Consider the following 14,516-nt stretch of genomic DNA (forward strand, 5'->3'; position numbering starts at 1 on the left):
TGTGCATTAAATTGCTGAACCTTGAATATTGGACAGAAATGTTTTGCCTCTAATGTGCCACCTATAATAAATAACGCATGGGATTTATGCACAATGCCACTTGTAATGCCACTGCTTCTTCATGTGCATGCAAGGTAATGTAAAAACCTTAAGCAAAACCTTTTAATCTTTATACTTAAGAGTCCAACAGTGGCTCTATGATAGTTCTTAGAGGTTTAGGTTCAAAAATAAAGAAAAAAAGAAGCTTTTAGGGGCCACTATTGGTTTATAGTTATTTGCGCAGCATTAAAAAGAATTAGCAAATAAAAACGAGGTAAATTAAATCATTTGTACAAAATAATTTTTACAATAATTTTTATAATAGTTTGTATATTGATGATAATGATGACACTTAAAAAAGTGCATCAGGTTATCAATACCACATTGTCATACTTCACAGCCATACTTGGTTTATAGTCCTTCTTTTTATTATTCTAACAAACAAAACAATAAAAAAGTACAGTTCTTAAAAAGTATGCCAGCAATCTAAGCTACCTCCACCTGTTTTTCCACAACCATACTCATTAACAATGGGCCAGCTGAAAAACCAGTCATCCCTATGGACATACAGGCTTCAATTAAAAAAAAAAAAACTAAAAAAAAAAAAAAAACAAGCCTCTGTATTTAGTGACAACAACAGGACCTTGTGACATGTGTCAGAGGGAACCGAAACTCAGGTAATGCAATGCTATGCAATAATGAAAGATCTTTTCCTTGCACACAGCTCACACAGACATAATTTCACACAGAATGCAATTTTACAGTTGATGCAACTTTATTGTTAAGCAACACGTATTACAGCATAACCTACTATGACCACAAAGAGTTATAAAAGTTCCATTAGACTATTATTATTCAACCCAATCGAGCTCATGGTCAATTAAATCAAGCTGTAATTGTTTAAGTCTTCATCTTCTACACTGTAAAGTATACAAAGTTTTACAAAGTTCTAATGTTAACTAAATGCTAGCGTCATGCTAATACTACAGTTACAGTTTCTTCACCCTGCAAACATTCTACAGAGAAAGATAAAAAGCTCAGACATCTTATCCGTTTCCTTCACACACAGGTGGGGTTCTTTGGCTAACTATAGCAGCTATTGTCAGCTAAATTATCTTACCTCAGACCAGCCTGAAAGTTTAAGTGTAACCTTAACACGGTAACAGTAATAAATGTTATATATAGTAATAATTTTTTTTAACCAACAGAGGCAACCCAGCATTTGGGTAGAAAAAACAACCCAGCGTTTTTAGTGTGTAGCAAATTTCAAGAAATACGTTTAAAAAAAAGGACAAAAAATTATCTGAATTTAATGAATAATCTGAACTTGCTATGCATTACCAAAAACATTCATTTGAGGGAAATCACACTGCATTAGGAGTCCTAAAACATCTTAACAAAATCTAATCTTCTAGCTCTATGTGCTTTGACATCTAATAGTACATCACAAATCAGGTGTGAGTTAATAAAATAATAGATGAAATAAAATATAATTCATTTGGTGCCTCCCATCTTGAGTCTACTTTTAAACTGGTAGACTCTGTCAGAGTCCTAACACTGTCAGGAAGGCTATTCCAAAGCTTAGGAGCTAAATATGAAAATGCTCTACCCACTTTTGTAAATTTTGATATTCTGGGAACTACCAGAAGTGTAGAATTTTGTGATCTTAGGGAGTGTCGTGGATTATAACGTGTTAGAAGATCAGGCTAGATACATGTGAGCTAAAGCAGTTAGTGCCTTGTATAAGTAATGCTAGTTCGTAATTAATTCTAAACTGAACAGGTAGCCAGAGCAGGGATGATATTATTGGGGTTATATGATCATATTTTCTTGATCTAGTAAGAGCTCTGGTGGCTGCATTTTGGACTAACTGTATCTTGTCTATTGAGGATGCAGGACAACCACCTAGTAATGCATTACAATAGTCCAGTCCGGAGGTCATGAATGGATAAACTAGCTTTTCTGTGTCAGATACAGATAAAACGTTCCTAAGCTTGGCAATATTTTTAATGTGGAAAAAGGTTGTTTTTGTAATATAGATAAGTTTTTCAAGAGACAAGTTGCTGTCTAATATCATGCCCAGGTCTTCCACTGTCAAGATGGTAGTAATAGTACATCCTTCTAAATGCAAGCTGAAGTGTGAGAGCTTTTGTGTATTGGTTTTTGGACCAATAAGTAATATTTCTGTCTTATTTAAATTTAGTAAGAAAAAATTATCATCCAATCTTTTATGTCTTGGACACACTCAGTTAATCTAGTCAACTTGGGTATTTTATCTGGTTTTGTTGAGATGCATAACTTGGTATCATAAGCATAGCAATGGAAACTAATCCCATGTCTAATGATGTTACCCAAGGGAATCATATATATGGAGAACAGCAGAGGACCTTAAACTGACCCTTGTGGGACCCCATATTTCACTGGCAATACACCGGACAGTTCTCAAATCAGATCTACATAATGGTATCGATCAGACAAGTAAATATAAACCATTTTAATGCCTCTCCCTTAATACCTATGAGAATATTATGATCTATAGTGTCGATTGCAGTACTAAGATTAAGTAAAATGAGTATTGAGATAAGCAGCCTTGGTCCGAAGCTAAAAACAAGTCATTTTAACTAGTGCAGTTTCTGTGCTATGATGGGGTCTGAATCCTGACTAAAATTCTTCAAAAATACTGTTTTCCTGCAAAAAGGCTAATTTTTTTGGGCTGACACGACCTTTTATAATATGTTTTACTTTAATTTATGCATTTAAATTAATAGCAGATAAGACATACAATTGTGCCACAATTTTCCAAATAAAACGCAATAAGATATTGGATAAAAGAACATAGAAGATATTAGATGAAGAAACAAACAAGAACTCATGGCAACACTAAATACCATATTCAAGAAAAAATTATACACTCACAAGGGAAAAATCATATACTTACAAGGGAAAAATAATACATTCACAAGTGAAAAATAATGTACTTTCAAGAAAAAAAATTATGTACTTAGAAGAGAAAATAATGCATTTAATACAAAGGAAAAATAATATACTTACAAGAGAAAAATTATATACTTACAAAGGAAAAATAACAGACCACAAGAGGGAAAAAAACATGCTCCAGAAAGACATAGCTTCTCTCCCATGTGCGAGAACTTTCTTTCTGATTAAGTTAAGAATGCTAAATGCTAAAGCTAAGGCGCAAGGCACTATGGGTTTTTGAGGCCAACACGGACAAAGTGAACATTCCAAATCATGCCAGGGGTATGCGCTAAAATGCCCCCAACCCCCTGCCATGGATTTTTATATTGCTTATTTTATGATTAAATTCATTGGGTGTAATTTGTTATTTGTAAATCATAAACCTATAAATTTATGTTCTAATATAATATTTGATAGAGATTATGTAGGGGGACAATCCGTGGCAGTGGGGGCATTTTAGCGCATAACACTGGCAAGGTTCCGTGTTTATTTGTGTTTTGACCTCATTCCCATAGTCCTTCGTGCATTAGCTTTATTTTTTAGCTTGCAAAATAAGGAGAAAGTGAGTTCTCACATGGGAAAAAGTAGTTGTGCACAAACGGGAAATATCATACACTTACACAGGAAGAAGCACACATTTACACGGGAAAAAGCACACATTTACACGGGAAAAAGCACACATTTCCAACATGGAGAAAAGCTGTATATGGGCAGTATATGAGTTTGAGGTTATAAATAAACAGCTTGATCTTCTCTTCAGTAGTCATCTTGTTCCCTAGTGGCTGTAAGAAAAAAAAAAAAAAGATTAAATCCACAACATCATGAATTGTGTAATTAGTGTCAGACAACAGAGAGAAAGACTCTGATTTTCCACTATTTTTCCACACTGATCATACAGTAGGTATTATCTGATAGTTAGAGTTTAATTGCTCACCGTTAGTTTTATAGAAGTATCGTGTTACAAGCCCAACTACAGTCAGCATGAACATGCAGCCTAATAGAATCCAAACAGGAAGCTTAAATGGTATCTCTTCTTTATCTATAAGTAAAAAAATATATATTTCTTCAGTCTAAGATGTGAAAATTTTTTATAGTGTACTACAGTTTTTAAAGGAAAATATACAACAAACACAGAAAATACCAGGACTAGATTATAGAACTATAAATCAGATTAACTATATCTACATACAGGCCAGACACTCTTCCTGAAAACACGGAATAACTTTATACAAATTGTTTTTTTTGTCTCTGTAGCATAGTAGCATTGATACTATGTGATCGTGTGGACTAAAACAATCTGATTTCAGTCTGAATATGCCAAAAAATTTGATTTGGACTGGAAGTCTGATCAAGGCCTTAGTTATTGATTTGATCCAGCAGGTGATAATATATAAAAAAAAAGACAAATAATTAGGCAAATATTATTTTTTTAAAAACACTGTTTAGATAGAACATGTGAGTTTATACCCCATGTGACTGTAATATTTCCCTCTCTGAGGCTGCTGTGATACACTACACAGGTATAGAGCTGATCTTCTGTGCCCTTTTCAGGTATGATCAAACTTCTTCGGGTCTGAAATGTGCTGTCACCATTAGGCAGAACATCATTTATTTCATCATCTAGCAGCTGAAAATCTGCCCCAAACCACTTCACTTGTACCGCTTTGGGGTAAAATCCAGTCACATGACAGATGAGGATGTTGGAACCTGCTCTCTGCCTTTGAAAGACCCTGACCTCTGGAGCTATTCAACAACAACAACAACAACAACAACACAATAATAACAAAGCACTTACAGTATGTTGTCTACATAATGTATATATGGAGTCTATATGATGAGTATAATCCTCTTTAAAATATAGAATAACATATGATCTGTATTATCTATATAATGTGCTATAATTTATATAATTAGTATAATAATCGATATAATGTATAATAATTTATATGAACTGTATATTAATCTACAATTAATTCAGTTAATAAAAAATCTTCTATATACAGGACTTGGGGTCTTTACACAGAGGGGAAATAAGTATTTAGACATTACTATTTTGTTGTTTAACAACTATTTTGTTGTCATTCTTTCTGTTCATACTGTATATCCATTTAAAATGTAAATGCACAATGTCTTTAAACTTTGTCTTTTTAAGTATTAAATATGACTATAAACATTCAGCTGTGTCTTACTGCACATATTTGTATTACATAAGATTGTATTACATACAATTATATGGAATTTTCTTCATAAAAAGGTCATTATCTGTCTAAAGTAATTTTTCATATGACTATATGAACTGGAAGTCTGAACACTTAACATACTAATTATCTCCTCATATAAAATATGTTTCAACTGTTTATACACAAATGATTGAGACATTCATGCATTCTAACACTCATACTACGTAAGTATTACATTTCTTACCATTTTTTATGCTGAGTTGAGGAGCATGTTTTAAGAACACCCTAAGGCGGTCAAAACAGTACTTTTTGTAGAAAGACACTAAGCTTTCATGGTAGATTATATCATCCTCCCTGATACGTTTATATTTGAGAGCTTGAGGAACAGAAGCAATTATCCTCTTATTGTCAATATCTAAACTTATAAAGTCATTTCCATTGAATGCATGGGTTAATGATGCCTTGATTGTGCCATCTGGATAGAGGTCACAGTGACCGTAGGTTTGGTATACATTCTTTTCTGAAAATGTGCCTGTAATACACAATATAAAAATAAAAATGCAGATGTTGTCAGTGCAAGTTTGAGTCTGTAAATATTCCTAGAAACCTAGTAATAGAACCATGCTGTCTGCTGCACAGATTATTAACAACAACATCAGACATGATTAAAAGTTTACTTAAATTATAAAATGTAATAGGCTAATTACTGTTATTAGTGGCCTGTCCAATTATTATGCACATAAATCAACAATTAATTTTTCGAATGCAGAAAAATTATGTGAGGTACCTGTGCGGTTGAACTCCAATATGGCTGTTTGCAGTGCTACAGAAAGAATTACCCTGTCTACGTATATATCTGCAATAGCCTCTTCCCAGTGTGGCTCAGCAGCAGTGTTTTTAACCCATTCAGGATATGGTGGTGTCGACCTCATGTTGCTGTCATAGTAAAAGAGCGTTACATCATTCACCGTCATAGTCTGTATGAAACTAGGAAGGCCGAGGCCATTAGAGCTGAAGGTATTCCAACTGAGAGAATCAAAATCTGCTAAATAATAAAATGATACTGTCAATGCAGAGCCAATAGTCTGAACAATTTAAATAAAAAAGAGAAAAATGATTGCTATTATATGTTTTTCGAAATGCATATACCTTAATAAATCAACTATATATATATATATATATATATATATATATATATATTTTTTTTTTTAATGGCATAGACATGCTTCGATTTAGGCTATTTTACAGATTTTCAGATATTTCAGTGTTGTCTGATAATGGAGGTATCAATGTGTAAGCCAGTTTAACCAACACATTGATGAAAACAGCTAGATGCTGTAACATGTATATGTATAACAACAGTTTGCAATCAGATATCAAATGCTCCTGGGCCTTCATATCATCATGAAAACGGTGAAGAGCACATACACACTCCCAGTTTAGGAACAGACAGTTCACAGACAATTTAGGAATGCTCTGAAAGGACCTAATAACAAGAAGGCTAACCAGCAAAGTAGACCGGAGTGACACAGAGATTTGTTCGACCCCAATGTTAGCATACAGAGAGATCAGTGGATAACGATGAGGCTTCTGTTTAAATGCTGTAAGTAGCCTTTAGATTAGATGAAGAGACAGAGTGTCCTTGAACAAAAAGACAGATTTATAAATGTAGTCGTCGATACAGCATTTTTTTATTGAAATGAAAATTGAGTTTTGAAACGTCATTTTTAATTTTTTTATGTTGCCTACAGTAGATTTATGAAAAGTGTAAGAAGACTTAAAAGAAAGTGTAAATATTTGTACAGGCCACCACACATTCAGAAGAGGGAAAAAAAAAAATCCATATATATTTCTGATTAAAATATAATTGTGTGAGATTGGCCATGCTCTCTGGGAGGGATGGTGTACTCTCTCTCTTTCTCTCTCCTGTCAGTCTCCATAAGCTCATGTACATGAAGCAGCGTAGATAACGCTTTCCTCCTAGTTTGTTATGCCACCTGTGATGCAGCATGAGCAGCAGTTTGACTATTTGCACTTGACTGTTTATTTATTTATTTTGTACAGCATAGGGGTTTGCAAAAGTCTTGATCCCCCACTTATTTCTTCATATTTTGATATTCATATTTTATAAGGACTTTCATGAGGCTTTCATTTCCAGTCCAGCCCCTGTACCTGAGCAATTTCAGAGGAATTTACGTTTGTTAAGCCACACAGTGACCAATGAATAATTTTTTGGTATATATACAAAGCAGCTTGAAAACAAATAAACATCTAACTGAGGTTGGTAAATAAACAACCAATGTTTTAAAAATGTAAAACTTTTAAGTCTGCAAAAAAATAAATAAAACTTTCTTTAGGCACTTTGCAGCCTGTCCAGTATACATTATTGAACTTTATATGAACAAATGAGCACAGTACTGTAATTCTCTAATAATTATTCCCAACTGTTTTTGTAGAATTAAGTTATGTTTAGTCTTACAGTTCAGCAGTAGGCCTTAAACGTTGTTGGTGACAGTTCAATAACTTGATTCTAATTTTTATTTGTTACATACGCAGTCATACACAGTATGATATGCAGTGAAATGCTCATACGACCGCTCGTGACCTTAAAAAAAAAAAACAATTAACAATGAATAAATAGTTTCAATAGTCTTTATTTTCAATATTTTATTTCTACTATTTTTTTCAATAGTTTTCAAAGGTCGAAATTCACAATTTTATTCAAAATAATCAAAATAATCAAGATAAAAAAAAACATAATCCAGCTTTTTGCATACTCGAGCTCTTCTAAAAATCTCTCTCGAATCGCACGAGTGTATGTTATTGTAAGTGCGACACTGCTGCTCCCAAAAACAAAAACGAAACTTTTTTTTAGTTTTAAAAGATGTCCACAAAGCCAACACTTACCACAACGCGACAGAGGAAGGTGTAGGAGAAAGACAAAAGTATAAATAATCGGTACGTTGTACATGTTTAAATAATTTCTTCATCATTCCAGTAAAACAAAATGGTGACCTAGTGATGGGTCAGTCATGAACAATTTGTTCTTTTTTTAACGAGTCTTAAAATTGACTCCGAAGAACGAGTAGAGTCTCAGAGAGTGATTCGTTCACTGGGTGCGCATGCGCAAAACTTTGCAAAAACTCCTTAGGTCATGTACAGGAAACAGAAATGAGTAGTTACCTCTCAAGTGTTGGTCCGAACAATATAATATAATATAATGTAATGTAATGTAATGTAATGTAATGTAATATAATACAATATGTGGGGCCAACTGTCCTGCAGAGGGCACAGCCTTTTTATTCCATTTTATATTCCATTTTATTATCACTTGCATATTTATTAATCATTTTAATTTTAATTATGTCAATAACCTCCAGGTCATGTGACCTATAATTTGATTCACCATATACAATTAAGTACAAAGTAAAAGAGAACAGCGTTCCTCCAGGACCAAGCGACTACATACATACATCATAAATTACTCATTCAGACAAGGCTAACGCTGTGGCTGGCCCACCGGAGCACACCTCCTCTGCGTTTCACGAGTCCAACAGGTTTGCTCTCCCCAGTGACGCACCCTCTGAGAAACCTGAAAGAGCTCTGGTCATATGAGACTCCATACTGAGGCACGTGACATTAGCTAGGCCTTAAGGGGCGCCAGCGGCAGTGGTTAGGTGTATAACTGTAAGAGCACCGGACAGAACAGGTAATCTAAGGGCTCTAGGAGAGCATAGGTTCTCTGTACATGCTGGAGCTAACGATATATACGCCTTCGTCAGTCAGAAGTTAGCAAGAATACATTTTTAGAGGGGTTTAAATTAGCGAAGGCGATGTCAGATGAAGTAATATGTTCTGGTCCCATCCCAATGTGACATGGCGACATCTCGGGAAGGTGCTGCTCTCATTTCTTGTAGTATAGCTCATAGTCTCAGAAGAAGCCTAGTTAATCGGTGACAATCAGGGGCAGACTGGGACCAAAAAGTGTCCCTGGACTTCCTGGCCCACAGCAGCCCACACCATAATACATTGGCTCATTAATGTAGAGATACATTTTTAACACCAGTTACTAGTATAAAAATATAAAACAATACAGAAATCAATGCTTTTTAAACATATTATTTGAACTATCACTGAACATATATTGGGTCATATCAGTAAAACAAAGAAAAGAACATCAAAACAAACAACATATAAAACTATAAAGACAATATTTTAAAAAGAATAGCAATAAAACTGAACAGGTAAGCTGAAATAAAATCAGTACAGTAGCAGCAGTAGCTCACGCTAGTAAACTAGTTACTTATTTAAATTATTATGGTAGTCAATATTAATTTGAAATAATGCTGAGAAACATTATTTTGAATTAATATTGACTACCATAATAATTACTAGCACGAGTTAATGCTGCTACTGATTTTATTCCAGCTTACCTGTTCAGTTTGATTCCCATTCTTTTCACTCGGCTCTGGTACAGTAGATCAGGGGAGAGGTGTTGGTCATCACCAGCAGGCACTGGATCATCATCACTGATCCTGCTGGACTAACAGAACAGAATGCAATATATAATAATAAGCTTTTTTTTTCAAAATGTGTTCCATTATTTCACAATATTATTCTCATATTACATATCTGTGTCTTATTTATTCATACAGTTATTTATTTCATCATGTCCTATTTATTTATTAAATTTTGAACACTTTGGAGTTCCATAGGTTTTGTTTATATATTTTGAAATAAATAAATAATCACAATACTGCCAAAATGTATCATTTTGCTGTCAAACTGTTTATAAGCCTCCTGGGTCTCTATGACACTAGTGTACCAATCACTGAAAATATTGTTTTTATACATAGTTTTATATGTTGTTTGTATTATTGTTCTTTTCTTTGTTTCTTTGTTTTACAAATATGACCCAATATATATATATATATATATATATATATATATATATATATATATATATATATATATATGTTTTTTTTTTCTAAAGCAGTTATTGTTAATGAAACTCTCACAGATCAGGAGTTTAATATACTCTGTTTAACTGAAACCTGGATTAAACAGGACGAGTATGTAGCTTTAAATGAAGCTAGTCCTCCTGGATACAGCTATATACATCAGCCTCGGTTAACTGGTAGAGGAGGAGGAGTCGTTGCAATTATAAACCATGATAATCTGTCTACCGTACGAAAACACGGACTCAAATGAAATTTATTTGAAGTTCTCTATAGTAACATAACAAGTGTAGCTACAAATATGAAGTCAGCTCAGTCGATTCCACTAATTATCATTTACAGACCCCCAGGGCCGTACTCTAAATTTCTCTGTAAATTTGCAGATTTCCTCTGAAACCTGGTCGTTTCTGTAGACAAAAGCGTTAATTTATAGAGACATTAATATTCATTTTAAGAACCCAGAAGACACTCTGAAAACAAAGCATTTATGTCCATACTGGACTCAGTAGGAGCAAATCAGTGTGTAGTAGGAACCACTTACTGTATAAAGCAGGTCACACTTTGATTTATTATTATACTTCAGATTAAGTATAAGAAATATAACCACAATTCCACAGTCTGAAGTTATATCATATCACTATCTTGTCTTAAATAAAGTGTGTCATAGTAATAATGTACGCACAGCACCGTGCTACCGCTTTAAACCTACACTCACATCAACTACCACGCAGAGCTTTTGTTAAAATTATTTCATATATAATGGGGTTATACTCTCTTGCTCTCTTCCTCATAGATCTGATATTAACATGTTAAATCTTTCCTGCTGCTATATTCCTGTCTCCTCTTGCATCTGTTCTTAAAGGTGTGAACGCTCCCACGCTCACCTTCCCATTCTCTCTTTATGTCTCTCTTTTCTTCCCCTCTGTCTCCTTACCCCTCTTCTCCTAACTCGAGCCAACATCTTGTGATCTGTCTCTGGACGGACACCTCTCTATCTTTCTCTCCTTTGATTCTTCAGGATCTCACCAGGACATTTACAATGGTTCATGTTCTTTGTAGTAACATATGTCTATGGCACAGGCGTTTGGTCAAACATATAAAAACCCCATCTTTTGCTGTTAATAAACAGAGACCTTTCTGACAGACAATGTGTGTGTGTGTGTGTGTGTGTGTGTGTGTTTGACTGAGTCTCTCCTGGCGCCAGAAAAGCTTACCGAAGCACAGCGGACAGACCAAGCAACTCGCCTCTTCTACCACGCAACTTTAGAAAAACTGTACAGCTTTATCAGTAATCTCCCAGAGTTATCGAATTTGATTGGCTCTCCATCTAACCCCTCAGAACTCGCTCAGACGACTGAATATTTAGAGTTGACATTTTGTTATACCTTAGATAACATAATGACCACACACACACTCTACAGACTATATATGTATGTATATATATATATATATATATATATATATATATATATATATATATTTATATACAGTGGAACCTTGGATTACGAACATAATTCGTTCTGGAAGCTGGCTCGTATATTAAAACACTTGTAAATCAAAGCGAATTTCCCCCATAAGAAATAATGGAAACTCAAATTATTCGCTATACAGCCCAAAAAAATAAACACAGTGAAACCTTGGATTAGGAGCATAATTAGTTCAAGAAGTGGCTCGTATTCCAAAACACCCGTAAGCCAAATTCAATTTTCCCATAAGAAATAATGGAAACTTAAATTATTTCTTTATCAGCCCCCAAAAAAACAAAAAACATAAAAATAACTAACGCAAAATATTAAGTAAAAATAAAATAAATTAACCTGCACATTACCTTTAAAAAAAGTAAAAATAAATTCCGACAGATAAGTGTTTCTGTTTGTGCGCGCAGGCGCTGTGTATGTGTGAGTGTGTGTGTGTAAATTTAAAGCAAGCTCCCCTCACCCTCTTCTCATCTTACACAGTTACCTTTCCTTCACTCTTTTCACACACACGTGCGCACACAACGGAAACACTGTTTTATTTGAAAAATCAAACAAAAAATCTCTCTAATGACACTCGATTGAGCGACACACTAACGGAATCACTGCTGTAAAGTAAAAATAAAACAAATTCACCTGCACTTTACATTTTAAAAAAATTGCGACAGAGCAGTATTTCTGTGTAGAGCAAAGAGAGAGGGTGTGTGTGTGTGTGTGTGTGAAGGCGAAAGTAGGAAAGGTCTGTGTGTGTGTGTGTGTGTGTGTGGGGCACGGTGTCCAATGACGCACACACACACAGACACAAAGAGCAGGATGAGGCTTGAACAGAGAGAGAAAATGGATTTTTAACGTCTCTAATGAGACTTGCTTTTGCTTTACACTCGCGCTGTACACACACACATACAGACACAAAATGAAATATGTTTTACACATACACACACACACACATGGTAACATGGTTACAGTAAACAGAACACGCTGTTACGCCCCGGTCTAGGTCGGGCCGTAACAGGAGTGAAAAAAAAGAAGGGGGTGAGACCAAAAGTGCGTTTGCTTAGTGTTTATTTTACAAAAAGGTGAAATAAGCAAATGCCCAAAAGGTGGCTGTAAGCTTCAGAAGCCGACAAGGCCAAAACAATAAACAAAATTCCTTCTACCTCGTACTAAAGTAAAACAACTAACCTTCACCAAAAACAAAGAAACAGAAATACAAAGTTCCTCCCTTACTCCCTAACTAACCACAAACCAAGAAAAACAAGGGGCAAACAAAATGGTGTCAACTCCTTACTAAGCCACTTAATAAAGAATGAAATACAAGTATATACAAAAGTATTTACAAATCAAACCAACAAAACAAAGAGGGCAAACACAAAAGTGAAGTCAAAAGAAGCAAAAACACGGAATAGGCGAATAAAACCAAGCAACCATCAAAAGGGGAAAGTCTAAGAGTAGTCAAAAACTTAGCAAGGGGTCATACACAGAATAACAATCAGGATCAAGCATAAGATAAACAGTAAGCAAAAACAAGGTCTGTAGCATGGAGGTCTGAAGGCCTTAAGTAGGCCTCTGGGTTGCTTGGAGGACCAATCATCTGGGAGGAGGCGGAACCAACAAAGAACAGGCAGAGCAGCAACCAGTAGATTTACAGGCACACTGAAGAGGGTGGGACCTGAAACAACAAGGGATGACACCCTATCCCACCACCAGCAGAGACATAGAGACAAAGCAAGCATAACCAGACACACAAAACAAATAAATCCAATATCGTAACACACGCGTGCATGAATGTTGATTATACCAGTAAGAGACGAGCACTAAGACCCAGCAGGGGAGACGATTACCCACAATTCCGCAGCGCACAAGAGAGAAAAAACGTTGGTTCAGTTGTAATCACATGACTCTGCGTCAAAACAAAAAGCCTATGTGTGATACATGATACTCCATACTCGTAAATCAAGACATGTTCGTTTTCCAAAGCGAAATTTGTTAAAAATATTGTATATAAAAAAAATTAATACAAAAAATATGTATGCGTAGCACTGTTGCCTTGCACCTCCAGGGTCTGGGTTCCATTCCTGGCCAGGCTTGATTCCCATCTCTGTGTGCATGGAGTTTTTATGTTCTCCCTGAGCTTGGTGGATTTCTTCCGGGTACTCCCGTTTCCTCCCACAGTCCAAAGATATGCAGGTTAGGCTACTTGGCATTCCCAAATTGATCGTAGTATGTGAATGAGTGTGTGAGTGTGTGTATGTGTGTGCCCTGTGATGAATTGGCACCCTGTCCAGGGTGTACCCTGCCTCATGCCCTAAGTACTGAAAATGTTTCATTAAATCCTGTCTAGTGGTTGTTTTAAGATGCACGCACAGTTTGAGGCATGTGTGGAATACTGTCAAAACTTCCAGTTTGCAATCTGGAACAAAACTGCTCATAACTTCACCTCTACTGAATATTTTATTTATGACACAGGTTAAACTTCAGTCAGATATTTAATTACAACCATTATGGTCATTTACGTAGATTATGAAATTTCATTAAATTCTGGCCAGCCAGTTTTGCATGATGTTGTGACAAAATATAGCTGCACAGACATAAATACCAACTGACAGACAGACAGAAAATATTCTAAGACTGGTTTCGGGTACTTCAGTGTATGAAACGTTAAGATATCATTGAAAGAGCGAGTTTTGACCAAGTACAGTACAGACCAAATTTATTTTCTTTTATTTATATACAGTAGTGTGCAAAAGTCTTAGGCACGGTATTACATGCTGTACCAATTTTGTTATATATGTTTATCACGTCTGCATAATTATGTACAAAATCATTCAGTATTTCCATATATAACTTAAAAATTAATAAATAAATAATATTACATTAGAATATATGAC

The 14,516-nt window shown here is 35.0% G+C and overlaps 1 protein-coding gene across 2 annotated transcripts; it reads right to left on the reverse strand.

Moving 5' to 3' along the window:
* Nucleotides 1-2,863: 2,863 nt before the first annotated feature.
* Nucleotides 2,864-8,267, reverse strand: LOC128515736 (class I histocompatibility antigen, F10 alpha chain-like). 2 transcript variants are annotated; one of them, XM_053489894.1, is made up of 6 exons: nt 8,103-8,267; nt 5,983-6,131; nt 5,440-5,727; nt 4,483-4,758; nt 3,950-4,054; nt 2,864-3,797 (listed from the first exon to the last, which is right to left on the reverse strand). In XM_053489894.1, the coding sequence occupies exons 1-6, from the start codon at nt 8,186-8,188 to the stop codon at nt 3,772-3,774; spliced, it is 930 nt and encodes a 309-aa protein (XP_053345869.1). In that variant the 5' UTR covers nt 8,189-8,267; the 3' UTR covers nt 2,864-3,771. The 2 variants fall into 2 exon arrangements, with proteins under 2 accessions (XP_053345869.1, XP_053345868.1); XM_053489893.1 differs by having other exon boundaries at nt 5,983-6,240.
* Between the last annotated feature and the right edge of the window lie 6,249 nt (nt 8,268-14,516).

Source organism: Clarias gariepinus, chromosome 28 (assembly GCF_024256425.1).
Source record: "Clarias gariepinus isolate MV-2021 ecotype Netherlands chromosome 28, CGAR_prim_01v2, whole genome shotgun sequence".
Classification (NCBI taxonomy): Eukaryota; Metazoa; Chordata; class Actinopteri; order Siluriformes; family Clariidae; genus Clarias; species Clarias gariepinus.

Excerpts from the sequence above, each read along its gene's own strand:
- LOC128515736 (XM_053489893.1), bottom strand. The coding sequence starts at position 8,166 with ATGTACAACGTACCGATTATTTATACTTTTGTCTTTCTCCTACACCTT. Across the intron at positions 5,728-5,982 it reads ATTGGAGTTCAACCGCACAG|GCACATTTTCAGAAAAGAAT; the intron begins GTACCTCACATA and ends TGTGTATTACAG. Across the intron at positions 4,759-5,439 it reads TCAACTCAGCATAAAAAATG|CTCCAGAGGTCAGGGTCTTT; the intron begins GTAAGAAATGTA and ends GTTGTTGAATAG.